Source organism: Anabrus simplex, chromosome 2, assembly GCF_040414725.1.
Source record: "Anabrus simplex isolate iqAnaSimp1 chromosome 2, ASM4041472v1, whole genome shotgun sequence".
In the NCBI taxonomy this organism is placed as follows: Eukaryota; Metazoa; Arthropoda; class Insecta; order Orthoptera; family Tettigoniidae; genus Anabrus; species Anabrus simplex.
Window position 1 is genome coordinate 292,059,358 of NC_090266.1, and position 27,427 is coordinate 292,086,784.

Here is a 27,427-nt window from a genome sequence, read left to right on the forward strand (position 1 = left end):
AATACGTGTTTATTTTCAAAGGATATTCCAAATACCAAATTTCATGTCTAACATCCTCAGTTTTTGAGATATAAGTCTCTTCATAAAAGGTGTTCAACCCCTTTTCTCCCTTTTTTCAGCCCCCTTAATGGGATTTTCCCAAAACAAAAATACCTGCTTTTTTATTTTTAAAGGAGATTGCTAATACCAAGTTTCAAGTCTTTAAACTGTTCAGTTTTCGAGATATAGATACCCGCATTTTAAAACTTCACCCCCTTAGTGCCGCAATATCCAAAACTCCTGTCTTAGCGAGCACCTACATTGTAATATTTATGTATCCCCAAAATGTCATTCTTTTATGTCCAGTAGTTTTGGCTCGGCGTTGATAAATCAAGTCAGTCAGGACAAGTTATTTTATATATATAGATTTACATACAATTTCTCTGGAGTAGGGACTTGGAGAGTGAACATAGGGACACAGTAGAAAATAAGTTGGTAACATTATTTGCAATAAGTCACAAAATATTCATGCAAATAATTCTGACCAGGCTGTATTTACCTTCCAAACTGGGTATAGCATAAATGTCCAATTCAGGAACAATACCAGTCTCATGCTGCAGACTTGTTTCTCGAACAAGAGCTGCATGAGGAGAGTCTGGTGGCGTGCTAGTGTTCCACATTCTCCCACCACGACACTCGACACCAGAGCCACTTTCTGAATCTTCGTCTTCTTCCATGCCATTATCGTCATCCTCTAACTCAGCTCGCTCACGATTTTCCTGCTCGGCACGGGCACAATCATGAACTCCCAATAGGAGGGAGTAGTCCATCAAGTGCAACTTGGTCAGGAACTGTGCAAAACAAAAAGCAAATCAAAATATAAGATGTGGTGTTCCACCATTCTCTAAACCAAGAGTTTGCACCATAAGGATGCCCCCAACACTATTACATCAAGTTTACATATTATGTTGACTCTTGTTTCACATAAATCTGTTGGGCATGATTGAATTGATAACAATTTCTCTTAAGATGAAAATTATTTGTAGTTAGGTATTTATACTCTCACTACAACTCATTGACAAAGTAATGAATTCTAACATAACTGCAAGGGTAAGAATAATCGTATGGCTTCCACCATCATGTACAAGCATTCTGATTTGATGCTATTTAGGCTGCCTGCATGCCAGTTGCATGCCAGTTTCGATGTTCCATTTTTTCCAGCAGATGGCAGAGTAAAATGAATCCCTCTTCGGTGATCTATTAATTAATCCTGTCAAGTCAACACCATTAATGAACTATATGACACAATGTACCAGTTTGCTGTATCGCTTAGGTCGGAAGGTTGGACTATATACTCCTCTTCAAAAGCACTCGACTGATATACACTGATGAGCAATGAATTAAAGATACCTGTCTAGTAGCATGTAGCACCCCCTTTCACCATGATGATGGCAGTGATGGGTGGAAATGACCCCACAAGGTATCAAAGGAATTTGGGAAGCATACCAATCCATGACCACCGTACCACCTCTTATAATGCACGGAAATTGGTCAGAGCAGGGTCCAGGGTGCAGCATTACAGTTGTGCTCAATAGGATTGAGGATGGGGCAACCTTAGGGGCTAGGCAAGCATCCTCGCATCTGTGGAGTATTCACTGCAATTCGGGAGTGAAGGGCCGGTACATTGTCTTGCTACAGATAAAGGTTTCCTGCTTCGTGTTGGAGGCAAACAAATGGGTGGACATGATCAGACAGTAGGTACCTGAAAAGTTTGCCATGGAGGGTCATTGGCAGATATACTGGGGGCTCAATTCATCTCAAGTGATCAGTCCTCATATGAAGATACCATCACCACTGGCTGAACTGTGACCTACTGGCAAGAGTAAACCACTGTCTCGTGCTGAGTGACACACTCGTACCATGCCATCACCATGTAACGACGGGTACCTTGATTCATTTGACCAGGCAACCCTTTACCACAATTCAGAAGTCGAAAGGACAGAATGACCCATGCGCCTGGCACCAATAATCTGGCTGCAATCAAATACGCAGAGATCTCATGTCCTCTCATCCTGTGGTCTACCATTAGTTACATGGCCAGAACGAGGTCTGACAACATCGCAGTCATGCGATATGCTGTACTATTAAATTTACCGGGCTGACCACAGTACTATTTTTCCAGAACAGCAGCTGTCTCTGATTTGATTGCTTATCAGCATGATTTCAACTACAGCTGTAACGTACATACATTATTATGTTATGCCTTTCAGCATTCAGTCTACAATTTTCAGTGAAGTAACTCTTCACCTGGTCAATCCTCTATTTGCAACTAGCTCCATGGCTTCATTTAGTTCTACAGGTGGATGGGCTTGGTACACTACCCTAACCAGAGAGAATCTGGAAAAGGGAATGGATGAGGAAGAAGAATAATTTATGGAGCATAACATTCCCTTAAGCAGGCACTAATTCAAGACAAGAGTGGAAGAATTTGCAAAAAATTGAGATTTAAATTTTTTAAATGTCTGCTACCTATGCAATGAAAGTCATAAAATCTATTATCTCCATTCATATAATTTCTCCAGGAGCTTGATAACAATTCTTGAACTTCTACATTTACTCTCAACTCTAGCTCTACCCTCACAAGGGATCATTTCTCAAGTTTTCAATAGAACTGGCTTTCTGTTAAACTTACAGCTTCACTGATGATATTAACAGAGCAACAAATTTTATATATATATATATATTAATAAAGTCCGGTAGAAGCGATACACTACTTATTCTGGGAAAACCTGCTTTTAGAGACAAAGAACAAATGCCAGAATAAATTAAACAGCCATCAATCAATGAACAAACAAATAAATACACATGGTTTTTTTAATTTACAAATTACTTATGTCACACCGACACAGATAGGTTTTACGGTAACAATGAGACAGGAAAGGGTTAGGAGTGGGAAGGAAGCAGCCGTGGCCTTTAATTAAAGTACAGCCCCAGCATTTGCCTGGTGTGAAAACAGGAAACCACAGAAACCCATTTTCAGGGCTGCCGACAGTGGGGTTCGAACCCACTATCTCCCAAATACTGGATACTGGCCGGACTTAAGTGACTACAGCCATCGAACTCGGTCAAATAAATATTGATATACTTCAAAGACAGGATTACCAAGGTCAAGTACACTGGAAGAAGTAGCACAAATTTATAAGGCCAGTTAGTATAACAAGAAGGTTGACAGAACAGAGAAGGAGGAGGACCAAAACAAACAATGAATTATAAATTCACTACGGGGTTTTAAGTCATTGTTCATTGCTAATTCTTGAACTACAAAGTAGGAGTAAGATAAATTCATTGTTAATTTTTATCATCAATAAGATAGTGGACATCGGTAGTGAAAATTCTTTATCCATCACTTCTCATATTCTTTTCATGTAGTAGGAAGGAGCTAGAGCTGTACAATGAGTAAGACTGAGCTCATTCTGTAAGATTACACCTCTCCACCTCCGCTACTCTGTTACTATGGTCAGAAAACAAGCTGATGTTAGGACGAACGGAGAGAAACTCGTAAATGAACAAGTCTGAACAGACTCGAAGCAGGCTCATTGCTGCTCAGACAAAGTGGACGATGTCAGAAAAAACAAGCTGCGTGTCAACCTAAACGTGAAACTCAATAACAGGCTCCGTATACTAGTCCACTCAACTGTTCAGTCACTCGGTAGTTGATCAAACTGTGAGTTGCTGACTTGTTTCTGCTTCATGTGTGCATTATGAGTGTGATATGTAGTGATGGCGCAAAGAAGAAGGTTGTACAATAAAAATATGCTAAGAACCCATACATGTGGCCATGTCAAAATACTGAGCAACATCCATCTCTTATGAGTTTCAATGTGTCTACACATCATTCTGCACACTCTAGTAGGAACTTCCACTTACTAGACTCTAAAAACAGATTGTTATTTAATGATTTTTCTGTAGAAACTGCTAAGTTAATTGGAGTTACGAAATACGAAATCACTTCTAATTGAACATAAATTTGTCAAACAAACAAAAAAAAGTCAAAGTCACAGTAAAAATAACTCTGAACATTTCAATGTCCCTTTAACTGCAAAGTTAAGAGACGCCAGAGGGACAAAACTTCATCCTATAAATCAGGCAGGCACCCACTAAGTTACATGGCAGATAACCTAGCAGCATCCAGCTTCTTGGCTGAAGGTCAACACAGTGCCTTCAGTTCTGAGGGCCCCAGGTTTGATTCCCATTTGTGTCGGGGGTTTTAATCGTAAATCGTTAATTCCCTTGGCTCAGGGACTGGTAGTGTGTACCGACCCCAACTACCCTGCAATTCATACACCACAAACAACACTATTCTCCACCACAATAATAAGAAGTCTCCCATACACATCAGATGACACTCAACCTTACAAGCCTTACAAGGGCTGCAACAAGCAAGCATTAGCCAGTCAAAATTATGTATCTAGCAGTAAAGAATATCAAACCGGTACCTTGTTTTTCTTAAATACTACATAAATTTAAAATAAATTAAAATGAATTAAAAACAATGTGGATGGTTGAATGGGGTAGTGAAATGAGAGGGAAAATGGATCTACTTATAGTTAGCCTATTTAAAAAAAAAAAAAAAAAAAAAAAAAAAAAAAAAAAAAAAAAAAAAAAAAAAACCTGTTTCTATTCATTTGAACAGATGTTGTAAAAAATGTTTCCGGCACTTTTATCACTAAAATATTCTGCTTGTCTTCTAATAAAAAGTTTTTGAAAAAATAACATTCCTTTGTCACTGTTCTGAATATTGCTAGGTGTTCTATTCATTTACTCCCTCCAAGGTGGCTGCTGTTTGTTTTAAATTTACAAAATGTCTCTTGAATTCGGTTAGTTCAGGAACATTGGAGCTGATTGCTGTTTTGCTATTAATAAAAGAGCCTCCTCATAATGTTGTTGTCAAAATCCACTCCTACTGTGTCTGCTTCAGCCATAGCTCCTCCAAGGACACAGTAGGAGTGGATTTTGACAACAACGAGATTATGGGAAGGCTCTTTTATTAACAGCAAAACAGCAATCAGCTTCAAGGTTCCTGAACTAACTGAATTCAAGAGACATTCTGTAAATTTAAAACAAACAGCAGCCACCTTGGAGGGAGTAAATGAAGAGAACACCTAGCAATATTCAGAACAGTGACAAAGGAAAGTTTTTTTTAAAGACTTTTTATTAGAAGACAAGCGGAATATTTTAGCGATAAAAGTGCTGGAAACATTTTTTACATCTGTTCAAATGAATAGAAACAGTTTTTTTTTTTTTTAAATAGGCTAACTATAAGTAGATCCACTTCCCTCTCATTTCACTACCCCATTCAACCATCCACATTGTTCTTAATTCATTTTAATTTATTTTAAATTTACATAGTATTTAAGATAAACAAGGTACCTGTTTAAGATGTTCTTAAAAAGATAAATACTTAGTGAATTCACCTAAGCAATGTAAAACAGCTGAAAATGTTCTAAAAAGGAATGAAACATGTACAGTGTATGATTAATTGATTTGCTTAAATGCAAGTATAAGTGTCAAAAAGGTGGAAGATTTTTTATTGTTATTAAGTCTTTGTAAATAGGATTCGATACGGGAAATGAAGCTGATTTCTTGCAAACATTACGTTGCCCTGCTCTCTTCCTTTCTGCCAGTCTATGTCGTATAATATAGGTTGTTGATTTCTGTGCTGACCTAGCTCATGTCGTCGTTGGCATGTAAACTATCTCTAGTGGCACACTCAGGATCACCCTATAAAATTAAATTAACTTGGCCACAGCTATCGGCAAGCAGAATTCTGCTTTTGTTGTTAAATAGAATAATCGTAATGTTGAAATTGGTACTACTCAGCAAACCTAACTTTCCACCATGAGAGAAGGTTCCAGCACTTATCAGTGGTGTGAGGAAATACAGCCAGGCAAATGACGAGGAGGGAGACACATAGAGTCCGTACCCATGGAGTCGTGTCATGTTGTTGAAGAGGTAATAATGACACAGTACCAAAATCAGTAGCGTTAACACTCTATGAACAAATCAAGCAAGAAAGAATTCACCATTGAAAGAATCAGTATTATGGAATATTATAGATATACAGTATTATAATTGAGTGGTACAAAACCAGATAAGCTCGCTGCTAGTAGAGCCGCTACTATAATCACTGGTGTCTCCAAGCTGTATTAAAATCTTCTCAATTTCCTTTTCCATGATGTGATCTCTTTTACAGTATTGTTCCTCCAATACATTGCATGATCACATTAATTTTGCCACTTTTCTGTGCTCACAGATTCAAAAGCGTTCTTTGTAAGGCTCTTGATTTCCTTTGTCTGCTGGTTGATATTCTTGTACGCCACTCTGTTCTTCGCAATGTCCCATAGGAACTCTATGGGACTAAAGTCACTGTGGTATGGTGGAAGGCTAACAATATGAAGTATAATGCCCATGTTTCTTAAACAATTCTTCAATCTCATATATTGGCCAAGGTCGACAGATTTTAACTAGTTCTAATAGTTCACTTTTGTTGAGATTTTCGTCCACAGTTACACTGTTTCCAGTCAATCATAAATATCAAGTTTCTATGAAGGTTATGAAGGAGGCTTATTTGTTAAGACATTGCAATATGGAGCATTGCCCATAAAGCAGCCCGTATGGTGCTAAATTAGGTCAAAGTCTTTCATCAGCCCAGCTTCCAAAATTTTCTAAATTCATTTCATTGTAACACACCGAAGGTGGGGATTATCGATGTGATGGCACTGACAGGGAAACCTGAACATCTTGCTGATATTATGGAGAAAGAGGATATGGGAGTTTATAATTTAATCATATAAAATACTGATTTTTTCTGACATTTCTTTAAGATTTAAAGCTACATTCTATCTCTGAACTAAATGAATATGAATATCTTCCCAAATATTGAGCAATCTGCCTTTCTGTCATTTATTTAAAGTATCCATATCGTGTTTGATTGAAGTATAAGACTGATTAAAGTCCTCAATGTGCTCGCTCATAGCAGAAAATCTGTTCTGTGCTTTTGCGTTGACATGTTCTTGATAACAAATGTGGAAGTTCCTACCCATTTGGCCTATGTAGCTAGCTTGACGGTGATCTGATTAAATTTCAATCTATAAACACCCGAATTTGAAAATTTATTATTAATGACATGAGAGTTATAAAATAACCTGGCATCAGTATTACTGGTTTTAAAGGAAATGTAGAGACTGCGATTTTTAAAAATATTGGTGACTTGAAAGATCTTATTACTTCTGTATGTAAATGTAATGAACTTCATTTTGCTGTCAGTAATTTCTTTCTTTAAAGTAGCAATCGGTTTGTTCTTCATTTGGTAATAATTTTTCCACAAAATTTTTGCTGTAACCATTCTTTACAGCTAGTTCGTAAATGGTGTTGATTTCTTTCCTGTAATTTATTTTGAAAAACAGGATCTTTCAAGCTCTATGTACCAAACTGTAGAATTAAGCCTTCATGTGTGAATTTGGATTACAAGAATCTTGTTTAATTATATTAATTATCTGAATAGGCATTCTGTAAATGTTGTAAGCAGAGCCCAGATTCTGAATACATGTCTTCTTTTAAATGGTTCACCACAGACATTGCTAACTTATCCCTGTTCATCATGGCCCCATATTACACAAATGCATATATATTAATTTTTTTTTTTGTAATTTTTCTACGTATTTATTTTTAGGTAATTTTCTCGCCTTTTGCATCATTATTATGTCATTTTATGGAATTTATTACAATATTTTATATGTCTGAGTCATTTTCTCACATTCTTAATGGTTTATGATACATTTGTTGCATATGGTACTGGATATTAACGGAGGTGAAAGTGAGGATGAATCTTTACAATTTTGTTCAACCCTTATTTCGTGTAGCTAATCTGGAAGCGATGATGAAATCGAGGGGGTAGGAAGACAGACAACAGTAGGCCCAGTAATGCCAGTCTGGTTAAGTACCTCAGTGCAACCATACGTGTGTTAAGTGGATTTGTGTTATCAGCCGCGATTGTTTTTTGAGTGTATTTAAAATGCCGAAGTTAAAGCCATCTAGGGCTGCTCATTTCAAACAATGAATTTCGGAATTTGGCAAGGATATTTTTATCACCGATGGTGAAATTCCTTTCTGCAAAATATGTGAAGTGAAAGTGGCAGGAGATAGATTTACCGTTCAGCAACATATCGGTCGAGAGAAGCACATACATGGAGTCCAAAATAGTAGCAAACGAAAAGTTTCTTATTTCTTACTCTCACAGTCATCCTCCAATGATGGTAATTTCTCTGTGTTTTGTAAAGGCTTGTGTGAAGCTTTGCTTTCTTCGAACATTCCACTCTGGAATTTGAACAATATTAAACTGAGAGATTTCTTAGAAAGGTATATGGGCCGTGTCATTTCGGATGAGTCTACTCTGAGAAAGAACTCTGTATCTCAACGCTATGATGACACAATAAGGAATTACACGTGATAAAAATCATTCTTGGATCCATATTGAAAGTACTTGTATTAAACAAAACTAATAAGTTTTTATTGTTTACCCACCTATTCAATACAATAAAGTCTTAAAAATTAGGACTTTGTCCTTATCAAATTGTCAACATATTATTAAATTAGATGGCACATGATACTGTATAGGCTCTTGGGCTTATGCCGTGTCAAGAAAATAAGGTGAAATTCCTTACGTTTCGCAGAGAACTGTGCTCTGCGTCATCAGAAGAAATCTTGACTGTCCACGAGAAAGGCTTCATAAACAATGACTCTTTAAATTTAGACGTTATAATAGAAGTGGAAATGGTACATTCATTTGCCACCAGATGGCTCCCAGGACATGGCACAGCGCTAGTGTTCGAAGCAGAAGCTGACCGAACCATCAGAATCAATGGCAACATTAAAAACCTCTTTGGGGAGGATACTTTTAAGAAGGCTTCAAAATTCAGCAAATTAAGGAGAAAGAAGTCTATTCTTCTTCTGAAGAACACGTTAAATACACCGAAGGCCAGGAGAATATATCAACGCTCTAGCAAGGCTCTTGTGATCGAGAGAGTGTATTACACTCATAGGGAAATGGAATCAGTCTCCTGAGAGTTGTTTCATTTACACCTGCTGTTCTGAAGGAACTTGGAGATGATTCTAAACTGACCATTCTCTCAGCTCATAAAGGTAATGCGACAGTGGTTATGGACACTGACGAGTATAAGAATAAGATTTCGGCTATACTGTCGGAGCCTGTTTACAGAATGAACTCACGTGACCCCACCACTCGTGTGTCTAACGCCACCGTGAAGCTCTTAAGGCAATCTTCAATTTCAAAAGAGGAGGCTACACATCTGTCCCTGGGTGATGCAGTGCCACCTAGATTATATGGACTGCCTAAGATCCATAAAAAAATATGTTCCCGTCAGACCTATTGTTAGTGCGATAGGTTCTCCTACATATGCTCCGGCTAAATACCTAAGCAAATTGCTTCAGCCACACATACGACATACTGAATCATACGTCAGGGACTCTCTGTATTTCGTCAACAAGCTGTCAACCATAACCCTTCAACCTAATGCACTTTTGGTGAGTTTCGATGTGGAGTCCTTGTTCACTAAAGTGCCGATTGACTCGGTCATATCTCTCATTGAACACCTATTCCCTGAGGACATTACTAAGCTATTTTACCACTGCATGACTTCCACCTATTTCTTGTGGGGTGGGAATTTTTACGAACAGAGGGATGGAGCATTTTGAGGAGGAGACTATTGCTTCGGCACCCGTCAAACCTATGATATGGTGGAGGTATGTTGATGACGCATTTGTGACCTGGACAGAAGGTCCTGAGAAACTTCATCTATTTCTAAACCACCTAAATCAGCAAAATCCTTCAATAAAATTCACTATGGAGATGGAGTCGGACGGATGCCTTCCTTTCTTGGATGTTCTAGTAAGAAAGAAACCGGACGGCTCCTTAGGATTTACCATCTATCGTAAGCCTACCCACACAAATTGCTATCTTCATGCAGATTCTCACCGCCATCCAGCACAAAAACAAGGCATTCTCACGACACTCGCCAAGAGGGCGAGAAGAATTTGTGAGCCATCAAATATCCAGGTGGAGATGGACACGCTCAAAGTTGCGTTCAAGGGTGATGGTTACAGTGATTTACAGATTCATAGAGCCCTGCATCCCAGAGAAACGACCAAGCAAAGCTCACAGAAGGAAGAAGTGAAGGGAACTGCCTACTTAACTTACATTCACAACACCACAGATCGAATTGCCAACGTCCTCCGCAAACACAATATAAAAACCGTGTTTGGCACCACCACTAAAATTGTTCACAGTCTGAGTAAAACCAAGGACAAACTGTCCTCACTTTTACATCCTGGGGTATACGAAATTCCCTGTACTTGCGGTAAGGTATACATCGACCAAATATGTCAGTCCATTGGTACCCGTATCAAACATGAACGTAATATTCATCTCAACCAACCAGACAAACTGGCAATAGCTGAGCATGCTCTATCGTCGGGTCATGATGTCATTCATGTTCCAAAATGCCTGAGCTCTTACCCACACTAGACACTACAGGTCCAGAATTATACAGGTAGCTGTGGAAATACGTAGAAATCCTAACAATTTCAACAGGGACACCGGCTATCAATTAAGTAATACCTGGTTGTCAACCATTAAGAATTTACGTAGATAGTTCCCTTCCCTGTCCCTTCACTATTGTTATTTCGTCTCGGTGTTTTCCAAATTGGTACGTTCCTCATCGCCAGATGTTTTATTCCAGGCTTGTGCCAATGTCATACACCTGTCAATGTCATATGTTACATACACATGTTATGTGAACCTCTTAGACTGATTCTGATGGTTCGGTCAGCTTCCGCTTCGAATGCTAGCACTGTGCCACATCCTTGGAGCCATCTGGTGGTGAATGAACGTACCATTTTCACTTCTATTATAACGTTTAAATTTAAAGAGTCATTGTTTAAGAAGCCTTTCACGTGGACAGTTGAGATTTCTTTTGATGACGCAGAGCACAGTTCTCAGCGAAACGTAAAGAATTTCACCTTATTTTCTTGAGTGTAAGTACGGGCCGTGAAAGCATCAATGGCAACATTAGATGGTACACGTTTCGCCTCTCATTTGTAGGCATCATCAGCCATAGTTTCACCTTAAGAATAAATCAGGTACCTGATTGGAACTGACTTATGAAATACTGCTGATTTATAACTATGTTTTGTAAAATGGATGTAAGGTCATTATACAACAATTAAAATATAAGATGTTGTATATTATTAGATTAATAATAATTGTAGCAATAGCCGAGTCGAAAAACATAATTATTTGAGAAATTATGACATAAGGTGGTTGATTCGTAATATTAAAAGTTGTTACAATATGGTTAAAAAATTGGAAAGCACTTTCCAGTTGATTATCAAATGGTGTGTTGTTAAAAACGTGAACAATGTTGAACATTAAAATTTCGTCTGGTAATAGTCCTTGGTTCAAGGAGTTAATATGAACTGATTTTGCTTTTTGTACGTATAAAGTTGAAGAATTCACATATGGCGTGGTTCTTTTTGGAATAGTACTAGTATGAATACTGGATGCCGCTGGCCATTTTTAAAGTTTGTTGTAGACATTGTATCCTTCATGTGGTTACTCATCACAGAGAACTTATTGTATTTTTGGGCATTGAAATGTTCTGCGTATCTAGTTAAAAAAACCACATGAAGGATACAGGTCACCAGTTTACTACAATAGACCGAGATTTACAAATCTTAAAAAGAATTGAAAAAGGTAAGCTCATGATGGAATATGAAAACTTACACATCTTTCTGGATCAACAATTTAACAAAAACAAAAATTTAAACGATGTAATAGATAAAAAAAGCCCTCTTTATGAACAGATCTCAATACTATTGCAGAAATCAACTCTTCAGTATAGTAATTTCTATGAAATCTTTACTACTAAATCAGTAAACACTCCCATCAATTCAACACACACAATACTCCCCTCCCACTGCCCGCAACTCCCCCTCACGTGCAACGATTAAGCCCTTAGCCACTCCTTCTCGAGCTCAACCCCCTCCACCGAGACCGCACAACTACAACACGCGAAGTAAGAGCTCGGCGGCTGCCAGTAGCTCTAAAGATCTCAACATAATAAGTTAATATCTCAGCGGTCGAAGGAGTAAGTGTCAATACTTTTTATTTAACTTCCACTGGCAGCCATCTCTCTTCAGTTCTAGTTCTTCAATAAAATTTCACAAAAACTTCTTTAATTACAGACTTTCATCACACACATGGCTATCCACTGTTTGACAACAACTATTACAACAACATCGTTCCCTTTTGACCAGCACGCTTACTTCAACACGTCGAACAACACTTTTGCTACAAATACCACATCAAAAAAGATGGCCCAATGACATCTACAACAAACTTTAAAAATGGCCAACGGCATCCAGTATTCATGCTAGTACTATTTCAAAAAGAACAACGCCATATGTGAATTCTTCAACTTTATACGTACAAAAAGCAAAATCAGTTCATATTAACTCCTTGAACCAAGGACTATTACCAGATGAAATTTTAATGTTCAACATTGTTCAAGTTTTTAACAACACGCCATTTGATAATCAACTGGAATGTGCTTTCCGATTCTTTTAACCATATTGTAACAACTTTTAATATTATGAATCAACCACCTTATGTCATAATTTTTCAAATAATTGTTATGTTTTTCGACTTGGCTATTGCTACAATTATTGATAATCCAATAATATACTTCATCTTATATTTTAATCGTTGTATAATGACCTCTCATCCATTTTACAAAACAGTTATAAATCAACAGTAAATTCATAAGTCAATTCCAATCAGGTACCTGATTTATTCTTAAGGTGAAACTATGGCTGATGATGTCTACAATGAGAGGCGAAACATGTACCATCTAATTTAATAACTTGTTATGTTGTCCGGCTCCATGGCTAAATGGTTAGCGTGCTGGCCTTTGGTCACAGGGGTCTCGGGTTCGATTCCCGGCAGGGTCGGGAATTTTAACCTTAATTGGTTAATTTCGCTGGCACGGGGGCTGGGTGTATGTGTCGTCTTCATCATCATTTCCTCCTCATCACGACGCGCAGGTCACCTACGGGTGTCAAATCAAAAAGACCTGCATCTGGCGAGCCGAACATGTCCTCGGACACTACCGGCACTAAAAGCCATACGCCATTTCATTTCACTTGTTATGTTGACAATTTGATAAGGACAAAGTCCTAATTTTTAAGACTTTATTGTATTGAATAGGTGGGTAAACAATAAAAACTTACTAATTTTATTTAATACAATAAGGAATATCAGACAAGAAGTCTGCAGAAACAAAATATTTGTTTCGATCGATGAAACCAGTGATGTAGAGGGCCATTACATTGCCAATGTTATCGAGGGTACGTTAGAAGTAGATAGGCCTGAAAAAACATTTTTGCTCACTACCGAAATTTTGCAATCTGTGAACCATTCTACAATATGTCGCCTCTTCGATAAATCGATAGGACTACTATGGCCTGAGGGTGTAAGGTATGATTAAGTTCTGCTCTTTGTGACTGATGCAGCACCTTACATAGTTAACCCAATCACTGCCAAACCCGTATATATACGTTTTGGTGCCGTGTGTACTTCACCGATCTCACAAATGAACGCGATATAATGTCATGCTTTCGGATTCCGTGGAAATGCTCAAAGAAGTTCTGTAATGCAGATACACCACTCCATTTCGCGTGTTTTGAAAGCGATCTGGTGTTATTTCAGCTTCGTTGGAGTGGAACATCTTCCCGCTTACGTGTAGTGTAGTCGTGTAGCCATCATCTTGTTGACGAAGAAATTGAATGTTTCCTCATAAATAGTGATTCTGGAGAAGTATATTTTGATAATGAAGGTGGAGAATATCTAATTGGCGATATTGTACTACAAGAAAGTGCGAGACAAAGTAGTAATTTTGAGTCTCATGCGGAATTGTCACCCCTTCCTCAGATAAATTATTTTTTCCCCAAATATAAAAGATTTTGATATTACCAGTTCTTGGATAAAGAATTTTATATTATATTTCAGTAATAGTATCGCCGAGTGGAGTAGCTGCGCGTATTAACATGCTACGGATGGAGCCAAGCTCTGCACTCGGCAGGCGAGTGCGTTCGAACCTCATCGTCAGCTGTCTTGAGAATTTCTTTTCTTTTCTTTGTGGTTTCCGTTTTGCACTCCCAAGTAAATGCCGGGACAGTTCCTATTCATAAGCCACAGCCGATTCCTTCCACTTCTGTACCCAGTTTCATTCACCATCATCATCATCATCATCATCATCATCCATTTCATATTCATTATCTTCTCAACTGAAGTTTGCATCGGGAAGGGCATCCTGTCATAAAATATGGTGTAAAAAGATACTCTCACTTCATCCCTGACATCGTATTGGGCTGCAGGGCTAAGGGGACGATATGGACTCCATTAACAGTACCAGTAAATATGTATCTGTCAAAGGGCTTCTTCCTTAAAAAAGGCCCAGGGGGCTCGGCTGGTCATCAAAGCTCGGCAGTGAAAAGGTTAAAGCTGCCATGCAATCAAACCATTTTACAAGAAAATGGTACATGTAACCTGCCTAGCTCACGCTTTTCACAGAGTGGTCGAATAAGTCAGTTCAAAATCCCCTGAAGATGACAAGCTTGTGTATCTAAGAGGGTATTTACTAAGGCTCCATCACGCAGGGAACATTTCAGATCCCAAGCAGCTGACATTCCATTACCACTGTAGCCTTGCATCACACAGTGGTGTACGTGGATCAACGCCTGTATTTACTATTGTGACCACATTCAGACAGTGAAGCATGTAATAGATTCTTTCGATGTATAAGATGCCAAGGCCAATCAGATGGAACAAGAATTGTTTTCGGATACACAAGAGGAGGGAAAACTAGCGTGTATTAAAGCAAATTTCAGTTCCTTGTCGTCAATTATTACAAGTCTTCAGGAAAGAGGCGTGGCTCTAGGAAAAATGATCCATTTATTCAGAACAGTCACAGATGAATTAAAATGCATTTGTGGCAATTCTGGTGTGGCAGTGTCAGACAAACTAACACGTGTTCTTGACTAGAACTTGGGTTTTAATGTTTTGTGCTCCATCTCTTGGATTTTGGCAGGTGAAGATTTCAGCATTATGGGCATTGAAGAAGAACTTACATCCAGTGATTTAGTGCACTTCAAGTATGCTTCAATAACATCCATAGACATTCAACAATCTTCGTTCTTTTTCCTGTGAGAATATACGAAGGGTCACAGTCGTCTACTGTAATGCGGAATAGGGTAAGCTTGTATAGCCTGTCGTGTATTTTAAGTGCACATTCTTCTTATTACCTCTAATTCGAAAAAGAATTTGAGTACCTAATTAGCGACATTCTCTCTTTTTTGTTCTTCAGATGTTGCAGCCTTGAAGTTCCACATACCATGGAGTGTTATTTTCCTTGAAGAAAAGAACACAGAAATTGGAGTGCCAAACAATAGACTGAAATAACCAAAATTTGTGTGCAAATAATTCATATTTGTCAAATAATAAATACATTTTATTCGGTACCTATTAAAACCATTTCAACATACAATGACAGTCTGTCTGCATTTTTGGGTGATGAAATTATGTCAGTTTCATTCAAATTTTTAGGTCATTTTTTAAGTTTTCGGGTCATTTTATGGGATATTTTCAGTCATTTTATAGGTCATTTTTTAAACATTTTTAGATCAAAATCTGGGCCCTGGTCATAAGATAGGTGATTATTATTTCTGGTGATTGCCTTCAGAACCTATGGTGAATTTTAGAATCTTCGGAATTGAGAAAATCTAAAGTAGCTTTTCCGTCTAGTTTTTGTTGATCAATGACAGCAAAAATTCACAAACTTGATTCTTTCTGGCCTTATATTGGTCCGTATTGACTAAGCTCATGGAAATACGTAAACCAGGTCGTATTTCTGACAGCAAAAGTGTTGTCAACATATCTGGACCAGTAAAAATATACCTTCATATTTATTAATAATCTTAATTTTTTCCAAGTTATCTATGTCAATTTTTTATGGCCGGGATGAGTGGCTCAGAGGATTGAGGCTCTGGCCATCTGATCCCAAATTGGCAGGTTTGATCCTGGCTCAGTGAGATGGTATTTGAAGGTTCTCAAATATGTCAGCCTCATGTCTATAGATTTACTGTCATGTAAAAGAACTCCTGCAGGACTAAATTCCAGCGCATCGGTGACTCAAAAAACCGTAAAAGAATAGTTAGTGGGACGTAAAGCCGATAACATCATTATTATTACATTTCTAATAGGATACCGGATTCTGGAGAGCCCATAGGAAGACCGTTTTGATAGTAAACAGATAATAATGTTATTTGTTTTACGTCTCACTAACTACTTTTTCGGTACTGGAATTTTTCGCGCAGGAGTTCTTTTATGCGATCGTAAATTTTCCAACATGAAGCAGACATATTTCAGCACCTTCAAATACCACTGGACTGAGCCAGGATCGAACCTGCCAAGTTGGAGTCAGAGGGCCAGCGCCTCAACTGTCTGAGCCACTCAGCTCTGCAAATAGTAAATAGAGTTATTAAAAGTTAAAAAAAAAATTTCAAAACAAAATTTAAATTTTTTACAAAATTCATCAATTTCCATAATACTGAGATCACTAAATTTACTGAGGTTATCCTTGACCAAATTTAAAGTGTCTTGTATGGGTATATCAGAATATATGTTCACAATATCGAAAGAGTGAATGGTGAAACTAAGCCTTAATTTTAATTGTTTAGGATTAGTGCAAAAATCTATAGAATTTTTAATTTAATTTTAGCCAAAAAATGATGGTGCTTCTTTAAAATTGTTTGAATGAACTGTGAGACTTTATAGGTTGGGCTATTTTTAAAACTGATGAGTCTCATGGGAATATCAGTTTTATGAATTTTGCAAACTGCTCCAGCTGAATGAAGTCCCAAGTTCATGGTAATTAAATTGGCAGTTTCTTGTTCAAAGAGAAGAAAACGGGTATTTGTATCAAAATTTGTTTAGGGTTTCTTTGTATTTTACTAGCAGGGTCTTTCTTAATTTTCGAAAAGTTATTATCTGATGAAAAATGAAAACTGTTCCATTTTGTTGACAATGATTTTGTTGTTGTTAATATAACAGTGGTGTTGCCTTTGTTGGCCTTAGTAACTATTAAATTGTTATCTTTGAGTCTCAGTTTTAAATTGTTTAACCATGGAGAGGGCGCGTAACGGTCTTTTTGACCGGGTTCAGAGATAAATGTTTACAGTTCTTAACGTAGCAGGCCACTAGCTTCCATCCTCTTAGTACCTTACATTGGACCCATCCACTATCAGTGTGCATAAACAATTTACCCTTCATGCTCCTCAGTTTCAGCCTAAGTGCATTGCATCACGGACCTGGTCTAAAACGCCTGGTGTGCCCCATGACGTATGTGTGTTTATGAGTTAAGTTTTGCTTTATTTTTTCAGTTAATATACAAAGAATGTGTCAGTTTTGTTTTATTTTCGTGTAAAATCGTGCCTTCTTATATAGTGAAGTCCAATGCATCATGGATAGAAACAGTGAAAGAGAAATAGAAAGACTTATAAAGAGTGCTACTCAGGATCACGCACAAGCAACCGTTGGCCAATGACTTTGTTTTTAACTATCTTGAATATTACTCGAATTAATTTGTATATTACTTACAAGCACGCGAAAGGTAACTTTAACATTTAAAGGCGTAATTATTTGAAAGAACTAAACCAACAGCTATGCGTGAGATATTTGCAAGATCGGTATTCAAACTCTCCCAACGGGGCTGAAAAAGGAACATTCGCTAAATGCTAGGATTGTCTGAAGAAGGGCAGCTCTATATAGCTCTACAAGAACTAGGAGGGCCTGGAAGATGCGCCTACTGCAACAGTGAAAAAACCCAGAGAATCCAAGACTGGATGCCGTGTATGCCAGTGACATATCTACAAAGAACACTTGGTAAAGACATGTGTTCGGTGCAGTACGGAAAGTCAAGAATCTAGTGATGTGGTAGAATGAACGTCAATTGTTTAACATTCAATTTTGGTATTGTTAAAATACCTTTGAACATTATTTACAAGTTCGTGCAAAATTATTTACTAGTTGCATAACATTAAAAATAGTGTTTGATTAATTTATGCTATTTTTTCATGACCCTGTCTAATACACCGTGTGCGCCTCCTCACGGGATTATTTTTATACGCCATCTCCAGGGTTAACTGTTTATTAGAACAAGGGAAATTCTCAACTTTTGTTTATTGTGAACATTGCCCAAGTTTTTCTTTATTTCATACTGTATTTCATCTTGTTTATCAATGGGAATATTGTTAATAGCGAGTTCTGCTACTGTTGTAACAAAATTGTTGTGGAGTGAAGGATTAACCTAGTTAAATTTAGGACCTTTATTTAGAATAGCTCATTCTATTCCACTAAACTGAACATTAGAGAGGTTTTTGACCGGGGAGTGAAAGGCATGGGCACTCCTGTGTTTTTTTTTTTGTTTTGCTAGGGGCTTTACGTCGCACCGACACAGATAGGTCTTATGGCGACGATGGGATAGGAAAGGCCTAGGAGTTGGAAGGAAGCGGCCGTGGCCTTAAGGTACAGCCCCAGCATTTGCCTGGTGTGAAAATGGGAAACCACGGAAAACCATTTCCAGGGCTGCCGATAGTGGGATTCGAACCTACTATCTCCCGGATGCAAGCTCACAGCCGCGTGCCTCTACGCGCACGGCACTCCTGTGTTTGAGACGCTAGTTCTTCTTATTTGAATATTCCCATTTCAAGTTTATGAGATTATCTAATTTCTTGTTTACAGTTTGTTGTTTTTTAGAAATAATATTAAAAAGTTTCAAGTCAATACGATGTTAAAAAGAATCCCATTCTAATGGGGGCTAAAAGGAGAGGAATTTCTAAATGAGCACTGTATAACTGGGCATTCAAAAGAGCTTTCACCATATATAGAAATTTAATTTCACTTTTAATCCAAATGTTATCAGTTCTGTCTTGTGTTCTTCTTACCCAATTTTCCCCCACCTCTGTACTGACTAGGTGGACTACTAAACTTCTATTTTATTATATTGTAAGCTGACAATACGGAACCACAACAAAATTTATAACGTGAAACTATCAAGGAATCACACTCATATCAGAAGTTTCAAAAATAATGGAAAGGATAATAGAAAAGAGATTGAGAGGAGGATGGAAGGACAGTTAGGAGAGGAGCAATATGGCTTTAGAAAGGATAGATCAATGGTGGACCTCATCTTTAGTACGAGACAGGTGACAAAGATATTGGGAGGATGGCAAATATCTAATGCCATATGATAGGGTAGCGAAGGAAAAGACACGGAAACAAGGTAGTAAAAGGAGCTGGCAAACATACAATGGAAAATGTACATGGAATGTATGATAAATGTTTTATCTGAGCCCTGATCCAAGTCATGAGGACAGAATGGTTTAGAAACGTACTGGGCTCGGACAGGGAAGCATGCCGTCATCACTTTTATTTACAATGGTAGGGGATGAAATTATGAAGGAGTCAAAGGAAGCATTTGGTAAAAGAAAGGTGATGGTGATGATAAGAGGTGACAGAGTAGGAAAAGGAATCAAATATTAGAGGTCAGAACCTTGAAATTGTGGACAGCTTCACATACCTAAGAAGTGAACTATTGCAAAATGCAAGGCTGGATATAGAGACTAGCGAAAGGCTGCAACAGGCGAATGCATTATACCACAATGTACAGAATCTAGTTTGGAAAGAGGAAGTACCAAGGAAGTGTAAGGAAGTGATGTACAAGATACATTGTACACTCGTATTGACATATGCAGGAGAGAGCAGGGCAGCGAAGAGAGGAAAGTCAAATTCAAACTAGCAAAATGAAATTCCTATGAAGTGTGATAGGAAAGACAGAGAGAGAAATAAAGATGTCAGGAAGGAAACATGTAGAAAAGTTGAAGGACACAACTGAGAAAAATAGACTATACTGGAAGTTAAGTTTGAGGGGAGAACCAGAGCAAGACTGACAGACTCGATAAAAATCAGTATAAGGACTGGAGCTAGATGAGGGGAAATGAAGATGATTAATAATTATTATAATAATCACCGCTGGTCGATTTCGCCTTGAATATTAGCAACGCGCCCAGTATAAATCCATATCTACCACCAACATGGACAATTATAAATCTTTGACCAGAGCTGTTATTCTTCCATGCACCAAATTCATCACCATCTGCCAGCATTTACTTGGAATTTAATGAAGGTGAATCCACGCTCCATCTACACACGTAAGTGGTGTAGAATTTTCAGATTCCCGTTAAGTTACAGGGTCTGTAAGTATCTACCATGCCAAGCAATCATACTGTCCTGCTCAACTAATCAATGTTGATTGTTGCTGCATTCCTTAAATTGGAGTCTGGCTCCATGGCTAAATGGTTAGCATGCTGACCTTTGGTCACAGGGGTCCCAGGTTCGATTCCTGGCAGGGTTGGAAATTTTAACCATCATTGGTTAATTTTGCTGGCATGGGGGCAGGGTGTATGTGTTGTCTTCATCATCATTTCATCCTCATCACAACGTGCAGGTCACCTATGGGCGTCAAATCAAAAAGACCTGCACCTGGCGAGCTGAACATGTCCTCGGACACTCCCGGCACTAAAAGCCATACGCCAATTTTTTCCTTAAATGAGAATCACAATTGATTTTAATTTTTTTTCTCAAAGTCTCTTTCATTTCTTGTAAAATTCCAGTCATTCTTGACTGTTAAATAAATTTCTCAAAGCAGGAACTTCCTTCTTAATGATGTAGAATGAGTGAATGTTTCTCAGAGCAAAGGACAAAGTTACCCAGCCATATTTTTATAGAGGATGATTTTCTTTTCTTACCTAGAGTTGATAAGGAACTAGTAGCTTCCACTATTACACTTTCTTTCTTGATCTGACATACATAGTCTTTGAAAAAATACCAGCAATAACTGCAGCCTTCACTGTAGCAGTTGTAACTGGTGCATTACAATGTCTTGAATCTCTTTGGGACAATATTTTTTACATTCTTAATAATCTGCACCCTTCACTAAGGGCAGTGTTCTTAGAAGACAATGTATTGCTGAAATGAACAAAGGAAGAACACACAGTACAGTCGCAAGCATACAAGTAGAGCAACTTGCAGAACTATGTTTAACAGATGACTGTACATCATTCACAAGCTGCCAATCAGACAGCAGTAGCATTTCTTCTGGCACAGGAAGCGTGGCAGATGGGTGGTGTTGAGAGGAGGCAAATGATGGAGGTTAGGTCTGCATTCTTTCTGCATGCAGAGTTAGACAGGCCGGATAGCAAGTTAGCTGCGTATATGGCTCCACTTCAAGATTGCAACTCGGTAACTGAGAGCATGTAATTATTATTATTATTATTATTATTATTATTATTATTATTATTATTATTATTATTATTATTAATATGATAGTAGTTATGCACACTGTCTAGTGTAGAATTTGTGTAAAAGATAAAATCACCAACATACCAGTGCCAGCATGTTATTTCATCAGTATGCTTGACAACGCTGTGTAGGATTTTTGTGTGCTCGATGTGTTGTTTCAGCAAATATTCTTGGAACAATATTAAGCCTGTTTGGAGTCCTTCAAGTTAGATGTAAGGTTTTTGTCAAACATGAAGTAATTTTGCTTTGCCTTAGACAGAAACATGAAAAAGAACATACAACCTGTGACAAAGTTTGGTGAATAGTCCAGTACTATCAACATAGATGAACAATGCACGACAGTGACCTTACTGTCCTTCGAAATAGTCCCCTCCGATAACCATGCTCTGCTGAGATCAGCGATACATGTCCTGGAAACTTTGCAAGAAGGCTTACTTTGGGATGGTGTTCAAAAGCCTTGTCACATTTTTTTGGATGTCAGGAATATCGTCAAATCTCTTTCCTTTCAAAGCGAGTTTGAGTCCTGGGAGTAGGAAGAAGTCTGGAGGATTGAGATCTGGCGAGTATGGGGGATGTTCAAATTGCACCACCCCCCTTTTTTGCCATGAACTGTTTGACGATACTGGCTGTACCGTGCAGCATTCAACGTCATTCCATCAGGTAGAAATTCCTTGTGGATAATGCCTTAACTATCGAAAAAGGTGATCAGCATCGTTTTGATGCGTGACTTTTCGGCTCTGACCTTTTTTTCCGACGAGGGGATCCCGGAGAACGCCATTCCATGCTTTGCCGTTTCGTTTCAGGGTCATACCTGAGACACCAGGTTTCATCCTCGGTGACAATACAGTTCAAGAAATTTGGTGTCGCATCCGCCATTTCGACAAAATCCTGTGAAGCTTTTAAACGTGCCTGCTTCTGATCATCAGTCAAGTGATGTGGCACAAGACGAGAACACTTTTTCCTCTTCCCTAACTTCTGGGTAACGATCTGTCGCACGGATTCACGGTTAATCTGCAGTTCATCCGCTATCATGCGCACAGTTAATCGCCAATCGTTCGTGATTAATGTCCTTACCTTGTCAATGTATTCGTCACTAACGGCGGTCGCCGGTCTTCCGCTACGGTAGTTGTCAGAAACACTCTCTTGGCCTCCTCAAAAACGACCGAACCACTCGTACACACACTTCAAGGACAGGGCTTGATCTTCATAAACACGTACCAGCATCGCATGCATTTCTTTCAGTGTCTTGCGAAGCTTAAAACAAAACTGAACATTGATCTTTTGGTCGTTCATGTTCTTGTTCGCAGTTCAGAACCAATGTACTAAACACACACTGTGTCAAAACAGGTCTTCCACGGCACACACACGATGTCCAACTGAACAACGTTGGGAGCAGGTGGTCAAAACCTCATGCTACGCAGGTGCAGCCTTGTGTGTCACCAGTGTTGCCAGATCGACCGTTCTGACTTCATTCACCAAACTTCATTGTCACAGGTTGTACAATAGATTATACACAATGACAGGTGAGCATGGGTAGAGAGGAACAGAAGAACGACACCAGGAAAAATATGAAAACACAATGGACAAGGACACTCTCCACATCTTCATACACTAACTGACATTTTCAAATAGACTGGTGCTTTTCTCATCAATTCCAGTTCTATGTTAATACCGTCTCAGTCCCCGATGAGCTCATTTCTGCTTTGTAGTTTCATCAAAAGGGCGGGCATCAACAACCATTAAGGGGGTCATCTTGAAAGGTCTTTAGTCTTTGTCTAGGAGTTAAAGGGTGAGACAGGGAAACAAAAGAGACATAAGATAAAGATGAATACAGGCAGTAAAAGTATAGGAACACAAGGGAGAAAAATATCCCTGTGGCTCAATGCAAGTTTGTTATTTGTTTATTCAAATAAATAAATAAATAAATAAATAAATAAATAAATAAATAAATAAATAAATAAATAAATAAATAAATAAATAAATAAATAAATAAATAAATACTGATCTGCATTTGGGGCAGTCGCCCAGGTGGCAGATTCCCTATCTGCTGTTTTCCTAGCCTTTTCTTAAATGACTGCAAAGAAACTGGAAATTTATTGAACATCTCCCTTGGTAAGTTAATCCAATCCCTAACTCCCCTTCCTATAAATGAATATTTGCCCCAATCCGTTCTCTTGAATTCCAACTATATCTTCACATTGTAATCTTTCCTACTTTCAAAGATACCACTCAAACTTATTCGTCTACTAATGTCATTCCACGCCATCTCTCCGCTGACAGCTTGGAACATACCACTTAGTAGAGCAGCTCGTCTCCTTTCTCCCCACGCTTCCCAACCCAAACTTTGCAACATTTTTGTAATGCTACTCTTTTGTCAGAAATCACCCAGAAGAAATCGAGCTGCTTTTCTTTGGATTTTTTCCAGTTTTTGAATCAAGTAATCCTGGTAAGGGTCCCATACACTGGAACCATACTCTAGTTGGGGGTCTTACCAGAGACTTATATGCCCTCTCCTTTACATCCTTACTACAACCCCTAAACACCCTCATAACGTGCAGAGATCTGTACCCTTTATTGATGATTTGATATAGATGTTGATTCCCATAGGGAACCAGAAATATTTGTCCCGAATAAGTGTAGGTACTGATGATTTGTTTATTTTTTTTTGAACTTTTAATTGTATTTATCTATGTTTTTGGTAGTTAATATTTTAAATTATCTAATGTACCAATAATGGTAATTTACAGTCCGACCATGTAGTTTCTAATAAAATAAAAATTTCCCATCTGGCTTAATAATTACCGGTGTTATAACCTTTTAAGTTTAATGATACTTTCTACTGAATTTCTTCCTGGCAACACAGATATTATTATGTGGCAATCCTATGGGTAAGTAGGTCATTGTGTCAAGTTCTGTATTCTGATTATTTTGTCTTGAATTTTGCTAGTTTGGAGAATAATGCAGTACTGTTATGAACAGTTTATGTACTGTAGTTCAGGATGGGCATTTAGTGTACAGTGTGCACTTGTTTCAAGAAAGCCAGGCTGAGTGGCTCAGATGGTTGAGGCGCTGGCCTTCTGACCCCAACTTGGCAGATTCGATCCTGGCTCAGTCCGGTGGTATTTGAAGGTGTTCAAATACATCATGTTCATGTCGGTACATTTACTGGCATGTAAAATAACTCCTGTAGGGATAAATTCCGGCACCTCGGCATCTCCAAAAACCATAAAAGTAGTTAGTGGGACATAAAGCAAATAATATTATTATTAAAATGTTTCAAGAAATGATTTTTCTTGCATGGACTATGTGAGTTTGTCTTGCTGATGATTTTAATGTTATTGGCTTTGCTGTTGTATTTGAGCAACTTCAAATACCATCAGATTGTATGGGGATCAAACCCTCCAACATGAGCTCAGACGGCCAATGCCTCACTGTCTAAGCTACTGATGATTTATTTACCTATGTTTTGATGTTATTTCATAAGATTCAATTTAAGCTGAGCCACTGAATGTTCTTCAATGAAATGTATTCTCTTACTTCTGTGATGAGGTTTTCTGTGTACAATGGTGACTGATATGCTACCTTTGTCCACTTTTGTGAAAGTTAGGTAATGTTGTCCTATTTCTTGTTATATACACGATCTACCAAAAAGCAATTGGGCACGTATGACAACAGGTAATTTGACTAGTGTGGTAAATGTGACTTATGCGGCGTTCATGTGTCGTGTTAAACACGAGACCCTATTTGAAAAGGAAAGGACTGCCATAAGGGTGTAACTGGGGGCTGCTTTCTCAGTGGGGGTAACCAGCAGGGCAATAGCTGCGATCAACTGTGGAATTCATCCTGCGTAATTGGAAGGTACGCGGAAACTGAGACAATGGCGATCATTCCATGCAACAGAATTTTCACGCCAACACAGATCGCAGTAACCTGAGAAATGATATATTACAGAACAGGGTGCACACGATGTCCACCATCAGACAGGAATTTAAGGCAGAATCAAGGGTATCTGTTTCCACTGAAATATAGCAAACAGGCTCAACAACAAGGATACTGTGGGAGAGCAGCAGCACATACGTCACCTTTCACAAATACGAAAAAAGCTTTAGAGTCTCAAGTGGTGTTTGGACCATCACAACTGGAAAATGAATGGGTGGAAATTAGTTTAGTGTAGAGACAAGTCAAGGTTCACAATATTTTGGTCAGACTGACGTATTGTGTGAGGCAGCCACCCAGGGGATGTTGTCTACCACAGGGTATAGCGCCCAGCAGAAAATAGGTGGTGGTGGTGGTGGCATGAAGGTGTGGGGTGTTTCTCATGCAACAGCGTAGGACGACTGGTGGTTATTCCTGGCAGCATGAACTTAACAGTTGTGCTGTAAAATTCTGAATAGTGAAATTTTCCCAACATTCTCGTGTTTTCAGGGAAAAGACCTCTGTTATTTCCCAGATGACTATGACAGATGCAAGGCTGCAGTAGCTGTTTATGCAGTGGTATATGGAGAACAATGTTAGCAAATGGCCTGGTCTGCAAAGAGTCCTCATTCTCACCCCTTCAAACATTTTGGAAAAAACTTAGTGGTAGGTAGGTCTCGGGAGATACAGCCAACTTCTACTACCCAACTGTTGAGATGTTGCAAAAGGAATGGTGGTTCATTCCAGTGAACATTCTGAATTACCTAGATGAGAGCATGCCTGATAGGGGTTACTGCTGTTATAGCAGCAAGAGGTCACCCAATTACTTTATGGTTCAGGCAGCTAGGACTATACAATCAACCAATGGTCACTAACCCGTTAGAGGAGAGATTCTCACCTGAACTATGTTAAAGTAGGGTATTATCCTGCTTCACAGAATTTTTACCAAGCAAGCTCAGAAAGGTTTAAGCAAGCCTTGGATCTATGCGAGTAACAGTCCCATTTCCACTTGACAGGCAAGGAACACCTTGGATAAACTTAGCAAACAAAATTGAATTCGATGGGGAGCTATTAATATCAATGGGGCTCATGGAAGAAAAAGTAGAAATGGCTGAGTCAGCAAAGAAGATGCATCTGGAGGTGAAATGAAATGGCGTATGGCTTTTAGTGCCGGGAGTGTCCGAGGACAAGTTCGGCTCGCCAGATGCAGGTCTTTTGATTTGACACCCGTAGGCGACTTGCACGTCATGATGAGGATGAAATGATGATGAAGACGACATATAAACCCAGCCCCCGTGCCGGCGAAATTAACCAATTAAGGTCAAAATTCCTGACCCTGCTGGGAATCGAACCCGGGACCCCTGTGGCTGTTAAGAGTTAATGATATTTGGGTAACGGAAGATAACGAGGAAAGGATAGGAGATTATAATGTGTAACAGATGTTAAAAAGGGAAGGTCAGAGTATGGGGTAGGACTGTTCATCAGGAATACTACAAAACACAACAAAACAATGTACATCCTAATTTTTGTTGCTGATAAATTTTAGGGGCTTGGAACATCACACTCAACAGCCCCATGTAAATGTGGAGTTCATCTGATACTCACGGTAGCTGTTGTGTTTAAGTGGAGCAAAAGAGACCTATAAGGTACTGTCCTGGTGTTTGCCCAGAGCTGAACTGGGACAGTGTAAATCACCAATTTCAAGATACCTAAAAGTAGAATCTAAGCCTCTTTCTAGGTTCCTTTCATACAGCAAAAGAGCTGGGAATCAAGTCTGGGTCAACTCAGTGGGAAGTTCATTAAATGCTAAGCCCTCAATCACAGCAAAGGCATCTAAAATAGGAAATAGTCTCTTGACTACTGAAGTAAAGAAGAAGGTCATGCTATATCCACAGGTTCCACTCTTTTTCTATTTTTGGCAAGATAATTTTCTCCAAGGACCACCTCAAGGTTGTCCGTAAACAAAGGGGTTCTGGGTGT

General features: G+C 38.6%; 1 protein-coding gene across 1 annotated transcript in view; it reads right to left on the reverse strand.

The window, feature by feature from the left end:
• The window catches only part of PIP4K (phosphatidylinositol 5-phosphate 4-kinase), a 291,327-nt gene that overhangs the window by 21,944 nt on the left and 241,956 nt on the right, over nucleotides 1-27,427 (reverse strand). Inside the window, exon 7 of the mRNA XM_067139040.2 lies at nucleotides 539-830. Coding sequence (XP_066995141.1) covers nucleotides 539-830 — 292 coding nt within the window. The remainder of the gene's footprint in view (nucleotides 1-538; nucleotides 831-27,427) is intronic.